This window comes from Ptychodera flava, chromosome 9 (assembly GCF_041260155.1).
Source record: "Ptychodera flava strain L36383 chromosome 9, AS_Pfla_20210202, whole genome shotgun sequence".
In the NCBI taxonomy this organism is placed as follows: domain Eukaryota; kingdom Metazoa; phylum Hemichordata; class Enteropneusta; family Ptychoderidae; genus Ptychodera; species Ptychodera flava.
Genome location: NC_091936.1, coordinates 15,504,189 through 15,527,811, shown reverse-complemented (window position 1 = coordinate 15,527,811; position 23,623 = coordinate 15,504,189). Strand labels below are relative to the sequence as shown.

The 23,623-nt window shown below is 37.0% G+C and overlaps 2 protein-coding genes across 2 annotated transcripts; one reads left to right on the top strand and one right to left on the bottom strand.

Moving 5' to 3' along the window:
- Positions 1 to 880: 880 nt before the first annotated feature.
- LOC139140131 (lysophospholipid acyltransferase 2-like) lies at positions 881 to 22,911 on the top strand. Its single transcript, XM_070709175.1, has 5 exons — positions 881 to 992; positions 18,071 to 18,172; positions 19,856 to 19,959; positions 20,471 to 20,622; positions 21,042 to 22,911. The coding sequence occupies exons 1-4, from the start codon at positions 935 to 937 to the stop codon at positions 20,561 to 20,563; spliced, it is 357 nt and encodes a 118-aa protein (XP_070565276.1). The 5' UTR covers positions 881 to 934; the 3' UTR covers positions 20,564 to 20,622; positions 21,042 to 22,911.
- On the bottom strand, positions 1,764 to 6,160 carry LOC139140124 (uncharacterized). Its single transcript, XM_070709157.1, has 3 exons — positions 5,867 to 6,160; positions 4,681 to 4,787; positions 1,764 to 3,165 (listed from the first exon to the last, which is right to left on the bottom strand). Exons 1-3 carry the CDS (start codon positions 5,988 to 5,990, stop codon positions 1,834 to 1,836), a joined length of 1,563 nt encoding a protein of 520 aa, XP_070565258.1. The 5' UTR covers positions 5,991 to 6,160; the 3' UTR covers positions 1,764 to 1,833.
- Positions 22,912 to 23,623: the final 712 nt, after the last annotated feature.

Genomic DNA, 23,623 nt, shown 5'->3' with positions numbered 1-23,623 from the left:
GTCTTAACTTGCAATCATGCAGGCGAATTCCATCCGTTCTGGAGTATATCAGCTACTTATTCCATTTCCAAGGACTGGCAATAGGTCCATTCTGCTTGTACAAGGACTACATTGATTTCATAGAAGGGAAACATGTAGTGCCGTACAAAATTATAAAGAAGGCAAAGAAGTTGTCATCCACAAAGAACCACCAGTGACTGTGAGTAATAGAGAATGTACATATTTGTATCAGAAATGATAGTCAACCACTTGCAAGGGTATTCATATATTGCTTCAAAATGTGATGTAAATCCTTTATTTACAAGCAAGCAATATTTTATTATCATTATGTATTCTTCTGAACGATATCTGATTACTACCTTTTCCCTCAACTCAGATGATCGTAATGATCTAACATTTGGCACGATAGTTTTAAACTTTATTAGGCATAGTCTTGTTACTATAGTCACTTCGAGGTTTGTTTTACATACAATTTGCTAACAAATTTATAAAGAAGTCTACCAGAGAAAGATATTTAGACTTGCAAACCCAGAACGTACATACAAGCACCGATGGAAGGCTTCACAAAATAATTTGCCATATGTGTTGAGTTTATCAACTCAGCCTGTACATGTACAGACTACATTGTTATTGTTGACAAGCAAATTCTGTGCAGCTAAGGATTCAAATGTAAACAATGACAGTGAAATTGACACATATAGACATTGTGTTGACAAGCCAAATAGTTGGTGTTTCAACATGCTTTGAGGAGTAGAACAAAAACTTGCGATTGCCATGCAAAAATAAATTAAAGATGATGTAAAAATCATCAAAAGTAACAAGCTCATCTTAATACAAAAGAATAGTCCTGAGTTAAGTTATTGTAGCTTTTGACTAACCCTTTTTCATTTTGCTATTCCAGGCTGTCGTCCTTAAAAAATTAGTAATATCCATCATGATAGTTGCCGTATCTGCCCCTCTGAAATCAATAATACCTTTAGAAGGCAACTTAGGTCGGTATCTGTGATGGAATTTCTTCTTATTTGCAAACATTGATGATCAAATGACCATGATGGTATTTTAGCTCACCTTTGATATATATATATGGGCCGCGTCAAGCAAAAACCTACCTGATGGTCAAAATTATCAATTTTTGTTTTTCTAGCATTTTTTATGGTTCTCTATCTCTAGATTATGTCACTGAAGTTTAAGGTCCGAACCGCGATCAGAAGTATGATTTTAGCTCATTTGAATATAACCCCTGACCTTAGATTTGCATACTGGTTTTCCTTTGCTCTTCATTCACACATCATCAACTTACTGTGTACCTCTGCATTGTTTCTTCCATAGAAAAACCACGCTGATGAAGTGTTGTTTTTGCCAACATGATATGAGATAAAAATGTTTCATTTAAGCTGTGTAGATATCTTATTAACATGATTTTCAGGTTTACAAACAAATTTATGCATGTTCACTTTCTCTTCAATGTTCAATGTTCAATTGTTCAGTGCCCACTCTCACTGCAAAATAATACTTCAAACGACAAACATGTACTGGTACATAAATGAGAAATACTCAATCTTGTTTTATTCACTTTTTGAAGTGTGTTGTTTTTGCCAACATGATATGAGATAAAAATGTTTCATTTAAGCTGTGTAGATATCTTATTAACATGATTTTCAGGTTTACAAACAAATTTATGCATGTTCACTTTCACTTCAATGTTCAATGTTCAATTGTTCAGTGCCCACTCTCACTGCAAAATAATACTTCAAACGACAAACATGTACTGGTACATAAATGAGAAATACTCAATCTTGTTTTATTCACTTTTTGAAGTGTGGTGTATACACTTTACATACAAACTGTACAAAAGTCAGCCCGAAAAGGTGGCCTTACATGCTGTTGAATAGTATCATGTAGTTGTCTATGGCGGGCATCTGACAAACCTCCACATTCAAGTTTCTCAGGAAAGCTTCCTTGTGGTGGGGGCCAAGCTACACAATTTCTAACCAATGCTATCTCAGTTTCAATTTCATCATGGACTTCTTTTACATAAACTTTACCTGGATTATCTTTATTAAACCTAAAATGGTGATATTTCCTGATGCCTTTCAGTGGTTTGAGATATGCAGATAGATATGTATCCCACTGATACCATTGCCATGTGTGATCAGACTCTGAGTCTTGTTGCAGGACATGACTTTTATTAATATTGGCACTCTTGTTGACAAGAGTAGCTAACTGATCCACTGTATCAACATCACTACGTCTATATAATTGACGAACTTTACCAAAGCATGCATCACAGATACATTTTGTGTGCCCAGGTTCCATGAAATGAATTTGAATTTCATCATGCAGACCAGTACTGGTTCTCCATGACATATAGTGCAGAACAGATTTGTTTTTATTTTGACCCCCACAGTTGTCAGCATGAAAGGAACATTGTTTTTCACCCAAACTGTGATCTGAAAGATGGTGATGCAATATGCTAATTACATTATTGGGTCCTGCACTTTTCTTCCCATCCTGACCAATGCTATCAGCTTCAGTGAAAAGATAATTAATTTGTTCTTTACAAACTTCATTACAAACACCAAAACAGAAAACTTTCATTGGGCTAAGGAAGTACAAAGGACCAACTTGTCTTGACTGATGGGGAAGTGAAAAATGTTGTGCATAATCAAAACTATAATGAACAGAAAACAAATCTTGTGAACAAGGAGTGTGAATACCAAGAATCTTATTTTGTTGTGGTAATGATTCATACTCTTCAAATGACTTCTGAACACAATTCTTATAAAATTCTCTCCTTTTCTGTGCTTTCATGACATGCTCATTATATTGCGATGTAAACAATAATTTATCATCTTCTGAGGAGGCAAACATAATTTTGTTTCGAAACTCTTCACATTTCACACAAACATCAGTTTTGGGAGAAATGGTTTGAATGTGAGGAACACAGTCTTTCCATACGTTCTTGAAAGTAGTGAGTCCGACATGTGTCAGAGGTGGCTGTGTCTGCTCACATGACTCTACATAAGCTGAGTAAACTCTGTCCTTGGTGATACTGGATGGTAAGTAGACTGGTGGAGTGCCTTCCCTTCCACGTGGTACAGCTGGCATAGGCAAACCAAACTCATTTGAGTACTCCATTATGAACTGCACAACGTGCTGGATGATCTATGGTGACAAGTGAAAGAATATGAAAACATCTTCAGTTAAAATTGGTATTTTTTGTACGTTTGTAAAACCATTGTCTGCTTTTATGGTGCCAGTATTGTATATCTGTCTTCAAAAAAATGATCACAAAACAAGAAAAAAATTCAACACAAATCACTTGATTTTTAAACACAAATAAAGAACAGGTTTGTGGATGACCTGGTATCTATCAACCTATTGGTGAAAACACTGCCAGAAATCATGCTGTAGTCAGTTCTTAAGGGGGGGGGGGGCGGTACTGTATTTTTAACCTATGATGAATTTTTCATTATATCTGTATGTTAATTGCAAGTTCTTGTTCTACTCCCAAAGGCATGTCTAAACACCCACTATTTAGCTTGTCAACACAAAGTCTGTACTTGTAACATCCATTATTATTGTTTACATTTGAACTCTAGTTTGTACCGGGATTACCCTGTCAACAATGACACTGCAGTTTACACATGCACGATCTTAGGCTGAGTTTAATAACAAGCTAAATACTGTATATCTCAACATGTTTTTGGGAGTCAGCACAACAAGAAACTAGTTGACCTTGAAAAACAAACGAAGTGAAAAAATCATGAAATGTTAAAGCCCCAGTGCCGCTAACTTTCGATGATTTTTTCATTATTTTTATTTTATAAATCAATTGCAACTCCCTATTATACTCCCCAAAGAATGTTGAAACACCCACTATTTAGCTTGTCAACTTAGCGTCTATGTATCAAATGCATGAATATTGTTTACATTTGAATTCTAGTCCAGACCAGAAGTCAGTTTTCAACAATAAATATGCACTTTACAACCATAGGGGCTGAGTTGACAAGCTGGACAATGTGTATATCAACATTCTTTGGGGAGAAGAACAAGGAATTATGGTTCACATTCAAAATAAAAATGGTGAAATTATCATCAAAAGTTAGCAGCACTTGGGCTTTAACTTAAAGATACTGACTTTAAATACCAAAATCAAGAAATTTAAAACAAGATGAGATAGAAGTCTAAAAAAACAAAACTTTTTTCCTGTCAAATCAGGCCAAATATGTGAAATGGGAAATTTGTGGTTTTACTATTTATGATAGATCTGGCATGACAACAACAGATAAACCCAGTTGGGAAAAGGGCTATCACACACGTCGTCATGTCAGAGAAACCGACTAATGAAAATTATTCCCCAGATATGTCTGCGAGAGATGAGTTTGGAAAATTGAGATCAAAATTGAACTTTGGTTATGTTATTGCAAATTACTCTCTACTAAACATTAATGATTTTACTCAGTCTTTTCTGCTAAAGATAGGGGACACTGGTAATTAATTTCGCAACTCTGGTAACATTTCTGCTGTCCAAATTGGAAACCTTGATATACCAAAGGAAACAATAGTAAGATGACTGTGAATTCCGGTAACATTTACCTACTTACTGCCCTTAACTAAAACTCTGAATTTACAAACGGTTTGTGAATTGACCACGATGCACTTAAGATATTTGCTTACCTCAAATGAAAAAGCATTATGAGCCTTCTTTCCTTTCAAACCATGTTCTCTAGGTGCTATGCCATTGACCTTGTAATGGGCTTTCAGAGATTTGTAACTCCAAACACCTGAGAGGGAGATAAAATTATATTAGAGAAAGATATCACATTTCATGTCGGGTTATTAGTTATTGTTTAATTTCAAAGTCAACTGAAAACATAAGGTACAATCTAGTTCTACTTTGAAGGATCAGTGATCCTAAAAATAAATTTGAACACTATGGTCGGATGCCTATCATGCATGGTGTCGCTTTGATGACAAAACAGGCAGTTATATTGCCTTGCCGGCGCGCTATGCATCGACGTTGACTGTTATTGATTGAAATGACGAATTAAAACTGCGTCGACGCATGGAAAACTATCACTCATTCACTGTCAGTCTGAGAGTAAATTGAAAGTCAGGAAGGTGTCATAGCTGCAATAATTGTTCAGCTCCGGCGCGGCCCGTGGCTGAATCACCAGCACAGCAAACAAAGGCCCGTGAGCTACAATTATTGGAGCCAGAACTTAGAATAATAATAATAATAATAATAATAATATTTGGTTCTTATATAGCGCACATATCCACAAGTAGATGTGATCAATGCGCTTTTACAATTATTATTACCCCTGGTCACTGGACCTAATATTATACCACTCAACTCCCTGGGGAGCAGACAACAGCTCACATGTGCAGCCAATAAGCGCAGCAGAGCTAAACGCACACATAACAATCTCTGTCCTACCAGGTACCCATCACTCCTGGGTGGGGAGAAGCAATGAGGAATAAAGTGCCTTGCCCAAGGACACAACACCACAGCCATGCCGGGGCTCGAACTCACCATCCTTTGATCGTGAGTCCACTGCTCTAGCCACTGGCCCATGATGAGACTGAAGATGAGACTGACTTTACACGCCATGACGCGCGCGGCTGTCTGGGTCAATGACCTTGAACTTCAATTCTTTGGAATCCATGAGAATATACCGGTACTCGTGTACGGCAATTCTGTTTGATGATCTGATTTAAATGACAGAAAGGCAAACACAATTCGATCATGTTCTATATCGATATCTGATGTCAACAAATCAGTACTTCGATTAAGTCGTTTTGGGGCAGAGATTGTTTTTAACATAGACAAGGAGAAACTTGCATGTTTGTAAATACTCACTGATGTCATGAATAAATCGCCATGCCTTCTCGCAAATTTCGTATCCGTCAAATTCGTATCTGAATCTCTGACATTCTCGTATCTTTCCTCTCCTTGTGTCACCTTTCTTTTCCATCTGTTCCATCTTCGCAAGCAGGAGTATGTCTTTTTCCGTCTTTGTGAATTCGGCTAAATTAAGGCGATACTGAAATACCCGATCTGCGTTGAGTTGACTGTAACATCGATTGGAACAGCTGCAACCAACTTGAAATTCTGCAGTAACTTCAGACGCATGATTATTTCCATCAGTCTCACGTCTGGATTCGGTAGAAGCAGTAAAATTTGCAAGCAAATCCTGCGACGATGTTTGGCACTGCACTCATCATCTGAATCGGATTCAGAGTTCTCTGAGTCACTACCGTTGCTGCTTTCGTCGCTTGCAAGTTGGCGTTGTTGGTGTTCACTTTCGATGTCATCAAGGAAATCCCGATGTCTATCGGACATTAATTGCCCTAGATCTTCGTCGAATTGAAGGTCAACGGGAACTCTTGAACACATTTTACTTTGAGAAATGCCGATGATTTTAGAGACGAAAGCAACGTACGACACGGCAGGTTGCAGACTGATGACGGCTCGACAAGAGCTATGGGCGGGAAACTCTTTCATATGCAAATATTTTTGGCGGTGATTGATTACACCCTAAACTTTACGTTTCAAAATGTAGAACGAAAATGAGAGAAACGAGTATCTACATTTCACCGCACCTTGGTACTATCCACTTTTGATATTTCTTACTGTAAATGTTTTTAATTCGAAGAGGATTTAAAGGAAAGAAACAAGCCCATGATTTTATCGCCGACATGTCTGTGGGCGCGTAAACGTAAACTCTCATACAAAGTATCAATTTTTAGAACTGATATTGTGCAACATTGTATCCATTACCATCAGGTAGGTTTTTGCTTGACGCGGCCCATATATATTATATATATATATATATATATATATATATATATATATATATATATATATATATATATATATATATATATATATATATATATATATATATATATCATATATATATAAATATCAGTGTTCGAAATAATCGGTGGCAATGGTGGCATTTGCCACCAAAAACTGTCAATCTGCCACCAAAATTTTTTTCTGGTGGTATTTTTCTGCCACTAAATTTTGGGTCATCATGTCATCGATCCTACGGCTTGAATGAAGGAACACTGAAGGAACACGCGCGCGCGTTGTCGGACGGCGGAAAAAACTCATTAGCAAAAAAAATCCAAACTAATTGCGACATTTTGGCACGAATGAAAACATAGCGTGAATCCAAACTTGTGATTGGCTAATCTCCATATCGATGACAGCAGCTTTTGTACACTTGACATGTTGTTGTTCTCTGTGATAGCCGCATAATGCAGTTATAGGGCACAAGATAAAAGCATGTTGTGACATTTGAAAACAAAGCCAAACTGCAGCATGCGTGATTTAAATAATAATAAATACTTGCAATTCATTAGCCAGTACAGGCTCAAAAATTCCTATCGCCCGACGCTCGTTGCTAGTGAATTTGCGGTCGGGCAATTAAAATCAATATGCTTCCCGTCCGACGGGCAAGTCCACCAGCGGTTGAATTAACTAAACTCTGGACAATTCAAGCTTGAAAACGTATTTCATTAGGTCTGTACACTTCTACAATCATTGTAAGTCCTTCAACTCTCAGAAGTGTTTTCTGAAAACCCTTGAAAATCCGCCCGACATTGCAAAATAATCGTTCTTGCTGTTGTAAAACACAAAAAGTCGTAAAAATAGAGTTTTGCGACATGTTCTCTCCGACGACACGGAGTGAACTCACTGTTTTGTATGTGTGCCGTAAAGTGGTATGCTCTTGACAGTGGTTGCCATTCTCTTTGTGCAAGCGTATGAGTTGTATGACAGTCGATCGGCTTCACGCGATAGTGTAATTGCACCATGTGCTTTGTAAATGGATGTAAACTTATTCAAAGCCATAGATCTCGGCAATGCTTACTGTTCAACGTAAATCAACACCCAGATGAAAAAGTACAAGTTTACATCGTAGTCGAAACAGGCTCAGTCGACCAAGGAGGCCACATATTGCAGCTACGTAGTGCGTGAGATGCAGACAGTTTCAAATTACGTGACCTTGGATTTTAGGGATCGGCTCTCATTACAGAAAACAAATCTGCACTGAAGAGTAACGAAAACGAAACTTGAATCTGCTCTCTTGACGAATACATTTATCAATAAACTTTGAAAGACTGCTGTGCTCAGTGAGCAAACATGTAAACAGGTAAAAGAGTTGCAGATGTACATGTGTGTATGCATTGGCAGATAGCAGAGCAGTTGTTTGTGATCTCAGCTTGATAATAAAGAGCAGCAGCCAGCCATGCACATTGTAAATCACACAATCTTATTACTCTTATGCAAAGATTTTAATTTGGATTAGGTTGTGGAAAAATTCCAAATTCAAAGATGTTCTCTAAATGGCCAAAATCTACAGAAAAGACTTAAGTATTCTCACATTTCTTCTGGGACATTTTAGATTTGGTAATAGTCTTCATTTTAACAAGATGTAGTTCTTGTTTGAATCTGTTTTTTCCTCTTTGAATTCACTTCATATGGCCAAACTCTTGCTCTCTGTTACAAATTACTGGTACAGCTATTAGAAATTTAGGGCAAGTACTTTTCCTCTCGGGCAAGTAAAAATGAAATTCACGTGTCCCACGGTTAGTAAGTTTGAAAATTTTTTTTCGAGGCCTGCAGTATGGGTTGACTTTTTGTGACGTGTACTCACCATATTTTCAAGAATTTATAAATTAGAATGAGTATGTGGCAATGACAAAATGTTGTTATTATACCGATCACATAATGTGTTAAACTGCCACCAGATTTTCATAATTGCCACCAGATTTCATATCCGGTGGCAAACTTTTGCCACAAGAAATAAAAAAGTATTTCTATCCCTGTATATATATATATATATATATATATATATATATATATATATTATATTATATATATGCAAACATTGATGATCAAATAACCATGATGGTATTTTAGCTCACCTTTGATATATATATATATATATATATATATATATATATATATATATATATATATATATATATTATATATATATATATATATACGAGCAGGACGTAGATTGATGTCTTCATCAGACTGGCAGAGTGCTCAATAGTTGAACTTTGAGCTATAGGTAGATGAAAGTCCGGAGCTGGATTATTAGATTAAAACATTTATTCGCTACTCAGAGTTTCGTGCATCTTGCGATGCAGTCATCAGGCAACTGCCAAATACAAACCAATACATTCTAGAGTAATGAGAAAATAGAACAAAGGCATTCTGAATGGAACATATCGTGATGCGCGTATTTACGCGCGCGTATACGTGTTTAATTTATGTGGGATAGCAGAAATCTTTTAGAGTGCCTGCAGCACGAAATTAGCTCATTTCTTTTGTTGAGCGTTGCCATGGTTGGTCTACATATGATAAAAAACTTTTCCCACAAAACACAAGTTGCACTTGTTGGTATTGGAGTATGGCTTAGCTTGTTTTACCTTTCTCCATTTGATTTCATACTCAATGTTCTGGTCTTTTAAGTTCCAAATATATTTACTTAACTCAGTTGCATTTTATAGCGTTGGTTTTTGAACGAGCAAATATGGTTTCTATATCTAAATTTAAATGTTGTATCACATAGTCCGATGTAAGTTTGTTTTGTGTCGATGTAATGACTTCCGCTTGGTATACTATGTGTTCATCATTGCAACTACCATTCATCGGGCATTTATTATTGCAGTTGCAGTTTGTCTTATTCTCTTCACTGGGACTGGGTTTAAGTTGTTTAATTTAGCCTTGTTGTTGTTTGTTATTATTGTACCAATATTACTCATGCAACTATAACTGATTTTTAGTGTATTTCTCGAAAAGATTTTGTGCAAAGGATTTGATTTGGTGAAATGCTTATCGATCAGACTGAGGAAGCATTTTCCTATATTAGTATCCACGCTTTTGCTGTAAGGGGGGTTGTACCACGTAATGTTTCTTTGTCTATTTCGTTTCCTTTTAGGTGGTTCTTCTTTGTATGTAAGATTGTAATGGTATCCACTCTTATCCAAGGCATCCTGGTATGCAGATTTGGTGTTGTCGAAAGATTCTTTGTCTGATGATATTTTAGACAGACTCCTGCAGTGTTTGAAACTCATGCAAAATCGCTACTGGCCAAGCGGGCCAGTAACTTATAAAATTCACTGGCCCGAAAGGAAATCAACTGGTCCTGGGCATAATACGGAATTTTACTTGAAGGGAAATTAATAGTTTGGTGTTATGGTATTGCATCTTTTTTATTGTTCAGGGCCCCTTCTTTGTTGCTGTAGGTGGCTCAATATTCAAATACCTGTACATCTTTCTCGCTACTGATATTCACCCGCGAGGCGAGGTTCATCAAAACAATGCTGCCATTTTGACTAAACGAAATCTCGAACCTACCCCAACGTGACCCCAACGCGTCACAAATGGAAGATGTTGAGTAGCGCCATCAATCTCGCAAGTCGCGAGAAATGCGTAGCTGTAAAGGCTTTCGCTAAGTAATTTCACCGTTCGATCTTTTGAGATTTTACCTGCCAATTTTTCCTAAATTTTGCGGTTTGATTACTTGAGAATTTAACAGAATAGGGTAAGAGTATTCAAAATTGCTGACCCCTTCTTTATTTAGAGCAGGACACTCGGGTCTGCTTCTTTCACAACTTACTGGCCCGGCATGAAAACAGCTGGTCTGGGGCTAGCGGGTTAGCGTGAATTTCGAACGCTGGTTCCTGTTGATCGATTCAGGGATATTTTTCAGGATGGATGGTGGATGATTAGATTTGCGGTGTACATACAATGGCACATTACCCGGTTTCATGTATGGCGTGTGCTTACCACTCTTCAGGTCTAGTGTCACATCCAGGAAATTGACAATGGTTTGGTTAGCCTCAACTGTGATCTTTAAACCGTTGTTGCGGAAGATTTCGCAGATTCCTTTCTTGATGTTTTCAATCTCTTGCGGTTTTCCCTTGAAAGCTGCTAACCGTCGTCCCTATAAAGCCCACATTTTGGCCGTACTTTTCAGTGAGTAGAGACAGTATATAGCAACCGACCAATTCACATATTTCCGCTCCGTCGAATGAACCCATGGTCACGTCGAATTGGTCAGATGACGATTTCTTCTCCCATGGTATGTTGGTTTCGAATAACAATGAGCGCCTGGCCTGCATGATGATGTCACGTTCGTCACTACTTATTTGGCGGTATTTGCTGGCAAAATTTAGGGCTTTGGTCAGTAACTCTTCATTGATCGATGGGTAAAATTCGCATATATCAAAGCTTATCAAGGAAAGTGATTCTTTATGCTCTAGATTGTTGAACCATTTAAGGACGTCTGATGTGTTCTTCCACTGGTTGATGTTCGTGGCATTGATGATTGGCTTATTAATTTTATCGAGGATTTGCTTGCTTACCATGCCAATTTCTGATTTGGTTGGGTTGATTAGGCGACACGTCGGATGATCATTGAATGTGGGTTTATGGTCTTTAAGGGTGATATATGCCTCCTTCTGTGCTATTTTTTCTATGCGATCGTCTAATTCAAGTTTATAGGCTATTTTGGCTGCTTCTGCGTCGATTGCTGTAACTACTTCTGGATTGGACTTCTTGTATGTTTTTGTGATATTTTCTTTCAGTAACTTGTCATAAGATTCAGTGTCCATTTTGTAGTAATTTGTGGTTTTATCCGCTGGTATGAGAAGTTTACCTGGTTTTATGATGGTCTTGATGTCGTTGGATAGTTTTTTCTGGAAACAGCATTTAACATCTTTGAACTTGACATTTTGGATGAGTTTTAACATGTCGTTTTCGAAAGGTTTCAGTTCTTCAACTTGTGGCGGCGAATTTCGTGATTTAAAGCCGTAGGTTTCCTTTGTCTTTGGTTTTCTTGGGTTAAGGAAGAAGTGCGCTATCCAACGCACACGGCGAAGAAAATGTTCAGTTTTCTCAATGAGTCTCTTCATATATTCGTTTCTTGATGGCAGTGGAATGTTCTTGGTCGAATATCCTAAGTTGGTTTTCTCCATGTTGACAGGCGATGAATCGGTCAGAGTGCTCAACAAAAATATGGAGCTAAATACGAGCAGGACGTAGATTGATGTCTTCATCGGACTGGCAGAGTGCTCAATAGTTGAACTAGAGCTATAGGTAGATGAAAGTCCGGAGCTGGATTATAAGATTAAAACATTTATTCGCTACTCAGAGTTTCGTGCATCTTGCGATGCAGTCATCAGGCAACTGCCAAATACAAACCAATACATTCTAGAGTAATGAGAAAATAGAACAAAGGCATTCTGAATGGAACATATCGTGATGCGCGTATATACGCGCGCGTATACGTGTTTAATTTATGTGGGATAGCAGAAATATTTTAGAGTGCCTGCAGCACGAAATTAGCTCATTTCTTTATATATATATTATATATATAGAAGAAACTTGGTTGAAACACACTACCACACCGGTTGTTAGGTTCCAAACGTATTTATTATACCTCAAACAAAACGTTTCGCTCTAAATTTAGAGCTTCTTCAGGTGTTTTCTACAATAAAAAGTACGAACATGAAAATTACAATGGTTGAATTGTGTAGGAAAACGAGCAATGTAGAGTATAAGTCTGTGAAAATCTGGAAATGTACATGAATGACAGGAGAGACTAAAAAATTACAATGGTTGAATTGTATAGAAAAACGAGCAATGTGGAGTTACAAGTATCTGAAAATCTGTAAATGTACATAAATGAAAGGAGACAGCCTGGAATAGCAAAATGAAAAAGGGTTAGTCAAAAGCTACAATAACTTAACTCAGGACTATTCTTTTGTATTAAGATGAGCTTCTTACTTTTGATGATTTTACATCATCTTTAATTATTTTTGCATGGCAATCGCAAGTTTTTGTTCTACTCCTCATTCATGTACATTTCCAGATTTTCACAGACTTATAACTCTACATTGCTCGTTTTCCTACACAATTCAACCATTGTAATTTTCATGTTCGTACTTTTTATTGTAGAAAACACCTGAAGAAGCTCTAAATTTAGAGCGAAACGTTGTGTTTGAGGTATAATAAATACGTTTGGAACCTAACAACCAGGTGTGGTAGTGTGTTTCAACCCAAGTTTCTTCTATCTTCACCCCATTCCACGCTCCACTGGGATCACCTGAATTCCTAAGGTTTCTTTTATATATAAATATATATATATATATATATATATATATATATATATATATATATATATATATATATATATATATATATATATATAGAAAAACGAGCAATGTGGAGTTACAAGTATCTGAAAATCTGTAAATGTACATAAATGAAAGGAGACAGCCTGGAATAGCAAAATGAAAAAGGGTTAGTCAAAAGCTACAATAACTTAACTCAGGACTATTCTTTTGTATTAAGATGAGCTTCTTACTTTTGATGATTTTACATCATCTTTAATTTATTTTTGCATGTCAATCGCAAGTTTTTGTTCTACTCCTCATTCATGTACATTTCCAGATTTTCACAGACTTATAACTCTACATTGCTCGTTTTCCTACACAATTCAACCATTGTAATTTTCATGTTCGTACTTTTTATTGTAGAAAACACTGAAGAAGCTCTAAATTAGAGCGAAACGTTGTGTTTGAGGTATAATAAATACGTTTGGAACCTAACAACCAGGTGTGGTAGTGTGTTTCAACCCAAGTTTCTTCTATCTTCACCCCATTCCACGCTCCACTGGGGATCACCTGAATTCCTAAGGTTTCTTTTATATATATATATATATTATATATATATATATATATATATATATATATATATATATATATATATATATATATATATATATATATATATATTTATCACATGAACTGGCCCGTATCTCCACCTGTGTGACGTACACCAGCACAGATAAGAAATCCATATTACCCTGTGGTACGTCATCAACCGGAACTTTTTTTCCTGCAATGGTACCGTTCGTACATGCACGTCGCAACACAGACCGATTTGTCGTGATCGATGCCGTGCTCCAGCCGTGCTCATGGCATTTGACAAAAAGATGACCCGATAAATCCAGATATGTAAATATAGAAGGCATGTCCAACGAAATTCCAAGTCGCTAAAGCTTTAGCTATTCCCAAGAATCGAATGAGGATACCGTCGATCGTTTTAATGGCTCAATAACGTCACTGCTCCAGTCGTAAGGCTCAAAGTGGACGTCGTCGTATGCCTGGCGATCGCCAAGCGACATCGTACATGGCGATCCCGTTGGCGATGAACCCTAAAGATACACCTCAATGAAAGTTCAACTTAATAAATGAGTACCGTATAGCCTAATATTCGGGAAAGCGACATAGAAGGCACAAGCATAAAGTCATTCGACGAACAACGATAAATTTCCTTCATCACACAAATCATTCAATCGTTTCTCGATCGGGATCAAACCTGCAGCGGAAGGCTGTAGTGAAGATATATACAGCTGTCGCGCCCTGTAGCCCTAACTCTGCAGTGCAGTGCTGTAGAATCCGATTTATTTCAAAAGTTGACTCGGAAACACTTACAACAGAACAGAGTTCCCGTCAAGTAACAAAATCAGGATGTACCTACGGGCGATACGTGTCACAGCAAACATCAAAGTCCGTAACACGAAAATATTGAGGACTGAGATGGCCACCGGCGCGGCGGAGACCGATGACGGCAGTGCCCACAACAACAAGCGTACACTCTGTGTGTCATCGATCTGAATCTTTCGGGCTCGCAAAGGTCGTAAACGTATGATATTTTAAAAGCCACAGCATCTCTAAGAATGATAACTACTGTTTCGATAGTGTCATTGTATTAACTACATAAATGCGTAATTCGTAAATATTCTAAATAACTCAAAATACTATGGCTATCCGTCGGTAGCACGTAGTGTCGTGAAAGCTATGATGGCAGACTTGCCTTGGCATCGCTCCAGCGCGAGACAATGATTGACACGCGCACGTGACAGAATCCGGATCTCTGATTGGTGGAGATACCATTCGCTGTAGCGAAATTTCAGCTAAATCGGATTTATGAATGAAAGTATACCTGTAAACATTTGCACATCTCCTGGGTGACGGGCCGCTTTACTCATTAAATGAAAGTAATCCGCGTAAATAAAACACAAAATCGCAATAAAAATCATGCACTTTGTTACAATAATTTTGATCCATCCACATCAAAGAAAAATAAGAAGACTGTTCATGTGATAAATATATAATCCCATGGAATTTTTCTCTGTTTGACGTCATCGTATACTCGTGTTTTTCGCGGAGCCGCACAACTTCTCGCCTTCGGCTCGAAGTTGTACGGCTCCGCGAAAAACACTCGTATACGATGACGTCAAACAGAGAAAAATACCATGGGATTATATATAAATATATATATATATATATATATATATATATATATATATATATATATATATATATATATATATATATATACTAAAGAGAGCTAATATGTTAGTCGGCGGCGTCTATATGTCTGTAGGCATGTATGTATATGTGTTAGTATGTGCCAATATATGTCTGTCCACATCAAACAACCAGGGATGGAGACGTGATTTGTTCAAACAGGGTTCTCCCTAGGATTTTTATAGAGTAGCGGCTAATTTGCATAATATTTGCATAATTATTTTTTTCAAATATTTGCATAGATTTGCATATAGTTTGTGTTCACTAAAAATTGACAAACAGGGTACCTATGGAGTAGAGCCCCTCGACTGACTTTTTTTCAAAATTTATACATCCTTACTAAGTTGCATAAGCTCCTACCCTTGTTTAACTCCCTTCTGCTCCAATAAAGAAAGGGTAGCAGAGTAAAATATACCGTTACAGTTGGTAAAACTGCTCAGATCAAAGAAACTATTAAAAGATGTAAAACAATGAGGCATAGAAGTTCCCATGACAGCATCGCCACGAAAATACTGCGTTTTTTCAGTACGTTTATCAGGGTTCTCTGATCCTACGCACCCCTGGTACCAAAAAGAAGAGTCCCACTTTGATGTCACATCCGCCATTGTTTACAGTATTTTCACTCACGCAGGCTATGTGGGTTTTCATTCTCTTCATATGCATTTTCATTTGTTTAAAGCAATTAACACTCCATCTGTTAAGAGTTTTTACCACTGACTATAACAATTTTCATTGCTATGTTGCTGTTTTCACAAGATACTGACCGTTTGACTTTGGAAAGTTGAGTTGCATGTACGTGCAGCCAACCCATGCCGGTGCGGCGACAGACAGTTCACTATGCTAGGCTATGCTGTTGATCGGCAGCAAACATGATCAGATGATGTCTTCGTTCCAGTTTACTTTTAATTTTAAGATGTGTGACAAACAGAAATTACACCAAAGCGCCACTTCTGTAGCTAGGGATTCTGTAATCAGTTTGATTTTGATTTGAAAATATTTCGTCAATTAAGAGCGGAAATCGTCGCTGACTTTTGCTGTCAATTTTTTTGTCCTTTAACTTTACAATTTCTTTGGATGGGTCGGTGCGGTACCGTCAAGGGTGGGACGTGTGAACTTGTTCTGTTGTTTATACTATTCATACAAATTGAAAGGAGTAATAACTAGTGACATTGTAAAACAAAGAAGCTACATATAATCTGTCTTCCTTTTGTGTGATCGTACAGACGTCGACCAGTAGGTGCCATAGTGAACATTTTGTCACTGAACCATAGCGTTGCGGGTAACAATGATAGCGTCGCGGTGAGATCGAAAGCGTCGCGGGCTTGAACGATAGCGTCGCGGCGCGATGATGTTTTGGGCTGTGGAGAACCTGTTCAAATTAACATGTCAGTGTCAAAAATATGCAAATGAGGCAAAAAGGGAAAATCCAGCAAACTGATAAATCTCCGTAACCACAAGCCAGATTTGGTTGAAACTTGGTGTGTAGGTACTTTACTGTGACTTGAGTCAGATGTGTTCAAATTATTGTGAAATTTCATATTTGTATTTGGGGGGGGGGGGGATTTTCCCAAGTTTTGGTCAAAATATCATTTTCTCCCAAAGTTCTTGTCGAGTTGCTTTGAAACTTAATATTCTTGACCCTAGGGTTGTCTTCTCTGTGAGATTTGTTAAATTTGTTGTGACATTTTCATATTTGTATATTTTGGCAATTTTTCGCATTTATGGTCAAAAAACCACTTTCTCTGAAATAACTATTCTGATTGCTTTTGAAGTTGGTATGCATGTACCTAGAGGCAAATTTCGTTGAGTGTCATCAAATTGTGGTGAAATTTCCATATTTGTATTCTTTGGGCAATTTTCCCATTTTTGGTCAAGAAAACCATTTTCTCTGAAATCGCTCGTCTAATTACTTTGAAAGTTGGTATGCATGTGTCCAGGGGTAAACTTAATAAAGTATAATCACTCTGGCCTGCCACATCGAACCTAATGTGAGCGATGTGTCATTGACGTTATGTTTAATGTATTGAGGTATGCAGTAATGAGTAAACTTCAACACACTTTAAGGTATAATGCGCCTTAGGGACAGATATTTGGACTCTCAAATTTGTTTAATACCTTTCCGATCTACCACTTGCAGGGGCTCATTTTAAAATTCTTGGCGTAAGAAAAATGTTAACTTAACTTAATGTTTATTTTTTTTTAATCAAAAATGTCATTTTCCCTATAAAGTCATAGCGGTCATTTTGAATTTCAAATATCGTTAATGTTAGGTAATTTGTTTCTCTAGTACCAATATTTGCACTGTTAACCCTGATTTTTATATCGATTTGGTAGAAGAATGGTTGAAATTTTCACTGGAGAAAGTTGATCAAACGTTCTGGTCTTTCACATTTATGCATGATATCATCTCCATAACGTCATCATTAATCCTCATCCATTTGGTACAAACAAACAGTATTTGTTCTGTGTTAACTCACAAGAATGTGAGTTTTGTTCATCTGCAAATTGTCATACATCTAACTTGCATTGTATAATTATGTGCCAGAGTGTAATTGAATGGTGGCAAAGACTTGAATCAATATGTATTTCTTTTCCCTTCCTACGACTAGAATTCAACACTTTCATTTCTTTGTCAAATTTAAATGCTTTCTTTTTCCAGATGAATCTGTACTGAATTCCCCATTCATTTATCGAATGCTGTATAGCTGGGCGTGTCTGTGGTTTGTGATCCATCCAGTATACTTCCTAGTATGGACCCTTGGTAAGAGAAATCTCACTGAATTTTTCAGTCTTTTAGTCTGGTTTAAATCTTGTCGAATGCTTCAAGCAAGATATATGAGCAATGAATTGAAAACTGAAAAGCAGAAGGCTGGAGGTAATTGTAATAATATTGATTAGAATCAAACATTTTATGTTGGCTTCTTGAATAATTAACAATTGTATTCATGATCTGTGATATCCTAACAGCCACATTTAAGTTATGAAGACAGTTGTTGAAGATTGGAATCACAAGATTTTGAAATTGAAATAATTGAACTTCAAAAAACAATTAGTCCAACACCTTCCCTTTTGAATATCAGCACAAACATGTGTCCTCAGTACAGTTCTAAACTCACATATGTGCCAAGGCACAGATTACACTGTATACAGTGTAACTTGCCATATTACATGAGCCCTACCTTTCTGGTATCATTGCACTCAGATCACCAAATACTTAAAACAAACAGTAGCATTTGTCATCTTGTGAGAATTTTTAAACACATCACATTTAATACCTACAGTGATCGCTATTTGACCTTGCAATTATGTCGGGATCGGGAAATTTGAAAAAATGGAGATATTTTGCTGGCCCACTGAACATTCCCAGTGAATGTTTGTCACACTCATTGGCTGGCACTCATGTAATCTTAGCCCTGCGTACGGTGTACAGCCTCTCAACACTAGAGTGGGAGGCCATGAAATGCTAGGAACACTCAGCATCCTACGCAGGGCTAATGTAATCTGAGCTCGCGAGAATTGATCCAAGGCAGCGAAAACTCTGAGTGAGCATAGCAGTGTCTTTCACAGTGTAGTAGCATGTCCATTGCATCTTAAGAACTCCCTACAATCAAGCAGCAAGATAAACCTTAAGACTGCAGCCTCTCCAAATTGGGAATACGGCTAGTTTTCAATCGGGTTCGAACCCACAACATACGGCATCAGTCGCCTAGCGGAGAGGCCACAGAGAGAACCACTCGGCTAAATCTCCACTCCCAAAAAAGAGTGGTTCAATAGCCGGCTAAGTTGTTACATTTTTCTGACTGAGACCGCTCCACACGTTGTAGAGTTCGTGAAGCACTCACGCACGCATGCTCACTATCACACATCGCACATACAAACTTTATCGAGGCAAAGAAACGAATTTCATCGCTTTAACTGGGCGAACGATATATCGGATTCTAAAGATCACACCATCGAATCAATTTCTTCCCTAACTTTCTCTCAATCTGCCCATGATTTCAGGGTCAAATACTGACTGCTGTAGACAAAAACAAAATGCGAAAAATAGTTTTGAAACAAAATTTGCTGCTTTAAATATTAGTAAAGCAAATTTTGCAAAAGTTCTACTCATTTCAAAACACTAGTGTAACATATCTGGGAGAGAAGCGCGACATCTTTTATTGTCAATTATATCGTAGGTACATTATAAACACTGGATGGCTGTGCCATCCCAATATACGGTACTCGGAAATGTGTACTACGCTATCCAATCCTGAAAGATACTTCATCCCACAAACACTGATTGCACTTCATTTAATCACTCAAAGGGCACCGCAGTATAATGTTTATGTCATTGTTTAACGATTGATAGGATAAGATGCTGATCTTTTCTCCTTGTAAGTTGCCCTGTTTTATAAATCTCTAGTGAGAAACAGTTCACTGACTTCGCTCTTTCCTCTTATAGCTGACACGGCCTCCAATGCCTCTGGCTTTGGATTCAATGGTTACGACACAAATGGCACACCCAGATGGGACTTACTATCTAACATCAACCTCAAGCCATATTTGGTAAACAATTATTTAAACTTTATTGTTATCTTTGTAAAAAGAAAACAGATGGCATCTAAAAATTTCCGTTATGAGGTATAGTGATTGAAACTCTTTTATGCCCATTTCATAGAGTAATAGCAAACAGTTTGCAGAAATTTATGGCACCTCCAAACTGAAAAAACTTAAAACTTTTGCTCAAACGTCCGTCCTCCAAACTTTCGATAGTAAATTTACCAAATCAGGAGTAAAAATCAGTGGTCACCACGCAAACGTTTAAACTGACATAAATCGACATTTACCCATATTTATGATTCAAAATGGGCTCTTTTCCTGTGTTAACTGTATGGGGAGAAATTGAATCGTCCATTTCCACAAACTAAGGCAGTGTAAACTTTACTTACTCAAAGAGCTTCAAAATGAGCACCCATAAACAGTAGACCAGAGAAGTGTTGGAAACAATTGAGGGTCAGAATATATTAAACCTTTATTCATCCACTGGGCTACATAGATTTATATACATACATTGCAGGGTCAATATGTCATCCGTCCACACTTCATTACATCAAGACTGAGGAAGTTTCTCTATGACCTTGCAACGTGGGCTCGCCACTGGATTATATAATCTTACCTGGTTACCATGTTTCAGTTTCGGGACAATGCATGTATTGTCAAGTTTGGAAGGTATGTTTTTTGTCCCTCTCTCATTTCATGTTTTGACATGGTTGCTGCAATATACATTATACTAACATTGTCAGCAAGACAGTTGTTGACATGATCATCAAAGGCTTCAATATCTATATAAAGTTATTTAAAAAGAAATTGTGCACACATTTTGGATGTGAATTTTAATTACACCCTCATGGGATGAAATTTTAGTTTGAACAAACCCACGACACCAACTTCTTGTTGCTAAAAGAGAATTTGTGACTTCTGTGTTTAATGATTTTCTGTTTTGTGACAGTTTCTGTTAGACAATTGATGCCAAAGCTTGAGTTCTTTGTGATGTTGAATTGCAATCGCAGATATTAACAGAGTTTAGGTGTTTCCGGTCAGAAACAGTGCAAATACTTAACAATTAATCCTTCTTGTTTGACCAACAGAGCCAACTACTTTTGGGGTCAGGTCGTCATGGTTATCTTGAAAATACTCTTTCATTTGAAGAAACCAACAAAAGAAACTAGACAGTAAAGATGGCATCGAAGATAAATCTTCGTCACTCGGCAATAACCAGGACAACTCACAGAGGAACAAACCAGTGAAAGCAGATTGAAGCAACTGATTCCTTGTCTAATAGCTTTTTGGTACAGTTTACACGTCTGTTTGTGAGAAATGTTGAAAATGGGCTGAAGTTGGTTTCAAATTTTGTAAATATTGCATACTTTGAATGCATTTTTTACACTCATTACATATTACCATTTGAAAAATGGGCATTTCATTGCCCAAGCTGTAAAGTTAACAGAGGACCTTGGCATTCCCTTTGACAGTGTGGAGAATTCAGAGCCGTTAATATGAATATTTCATTGCCTGACTTCTAATGATAACAGAGGGATTTTGCTGAAGTTAACACAAAGATTTTATATTCTTTTCTGACACTGTGCAGAATTCCAATCTGATACAGCAGTGATTTATGCACTACGCACTTCATTTTGAGAGAGGGGTAATTGAAACTGTTGAAATGTCATCTTTTGCATCTTGGCTTTGAACAAGGTTCTCAAATTTTGCTGAAGAAACTTCCTGGAAGTGAAATATCTTCTTTCTTTGACTTGTAATAGAAAGGGTCTTACACACCAGCAATCTGTTTTGCATTTTCAAAGTGGAAATTAGCATACCAATGCTAAATTAAAAAAAACAATATGTCAGTCCAAGAAGGGTAAGAATTGAGTTTTTCATAAAATCGAAGCATGCCAGCTTTGTTGTAAAATCAACATAATTATATAAGTTGCTTACAGTTAGCAGGTATACTCTTTTACAAAGTTGTCAAGGGATGTGTCTTAAAACCAGATCACTGTTTAGTATTCTGTGCTGGTATCATTTTCCGATGAAGTGCTTCTCCGTGAGGGTCAGAGGTGAGGCTGGCACTAAAGATGAAGACAATTCGTTTGCCATGCATAGCTTTGATGAGCAGCCATCTGTAGAATCTCAGGGGTTTTCTGATCAGGTCTTCCAAACGCTGGCTGAAAGATATTTCTTTAGTGTAGAACTTACAAAAATCCCAAAATCGGGGAGTGTTAGTGAAAAAAAATGAAATTTACACTTCTTTTGCAAATGAAATGGAGCTGACGAAAACTGTGGAATTCTCACTAAAATGTGTACATGCTCTGTACAGTTGAAAAATCGAATCAAATTCTTTGAACAAAATAAAAATGAATGCTGTCACTCTGAAAGCTCTTTGGATCTAATGTTTTATTCATAATTCAACAACAATGTAGAGAAAACCATCGAAGCATTTAAGCAAGTAAACAGTATTATAGATTTCTCTGTGGTTCTTGGTACATACATTGGCAGGGTATATTATTAAAACAATTTTGTGCAGCATCAGAAATTTCAAATTTTTATGAATATTTGGTTCAAATAATCAGAGGAAAAACACTATTGATGCTTTTATACTATATTATATTTGAAACCAGCTCTCAGGGCTTTACTGTTGACAGTTTTTGTCATCATGGCAAGTTTATTGTATGATAGTGAGACATTTTATTGATATGAAGGGCAAGTTTATTCTGTGATGGTGAAATACTTTACCGATATAAAGTTCATGTATTTTGGAATGTGCATTTTTGTGTTGCCACTTATCAAAATTAATACTGACAACTATTGCTGGTAGTGAGAAAAATTTACCATATTGTGGCATCAACCCGCCTCATGAATATGGAACAGAACATAGCATAAATTGACAAGGTTAATGGTCTGATTCAGTTTTAAGTTTATTTGAAAACTTGACAATGCTTAATAAATGTATGTCACATCACATCGATGTTATATGTAAATTGTTCTTCACATCTGAAATCAGTGACAAAAGAGCCATCGAAATCCTGTTGCATTGATTCCATGCCAATACATTTACTGAAGACTGACAGTATCAGTCAACACAAAACTGTTCCATCTTCTCACAAATCAGCTATTGTGACACCCTCTCTGAAGAAAACCTTCACTCGATTTAAACATTCTCAAGAACTTTTCATCTCAAAAGCCCCTGAAAAAGTGATTGCCGTGAGACTTAACGAATTTTTCGTCAATAATTTGCTTGTCCAACCTCTACACTCCGATATAGACAATATATGTACTATATATGTATGTGCATATAATATATATATAATATGTGTGTGTGTGTGTGTGTGTGTGTGTGTGTGTGTGTGTTTTGTTTTGTTTAATATTTTGACTTTCTGAATTAATGAAATGATGTTTATTGCATCTATAGACCTTGCGCCCCAATCCAAGGAGTTACATTCCATAGTTATTGAAGTAAATTGAGAGAAGAGTTGTACCAGAATAAAAGGAGATGGGAAAACACATAAACTTTCCATTTAACTTTCAGTAAGATGACAAATAAATGCTATATGGAACTGAGATGTCGCATTCACAAATTTACGCAGGCTTTTATTTTCTTTCAGCTGAACACCAATAATCATCGAAACTAGCAAATATTTTGATCGGTATAATCTTACTTTTGATGTATGACGTT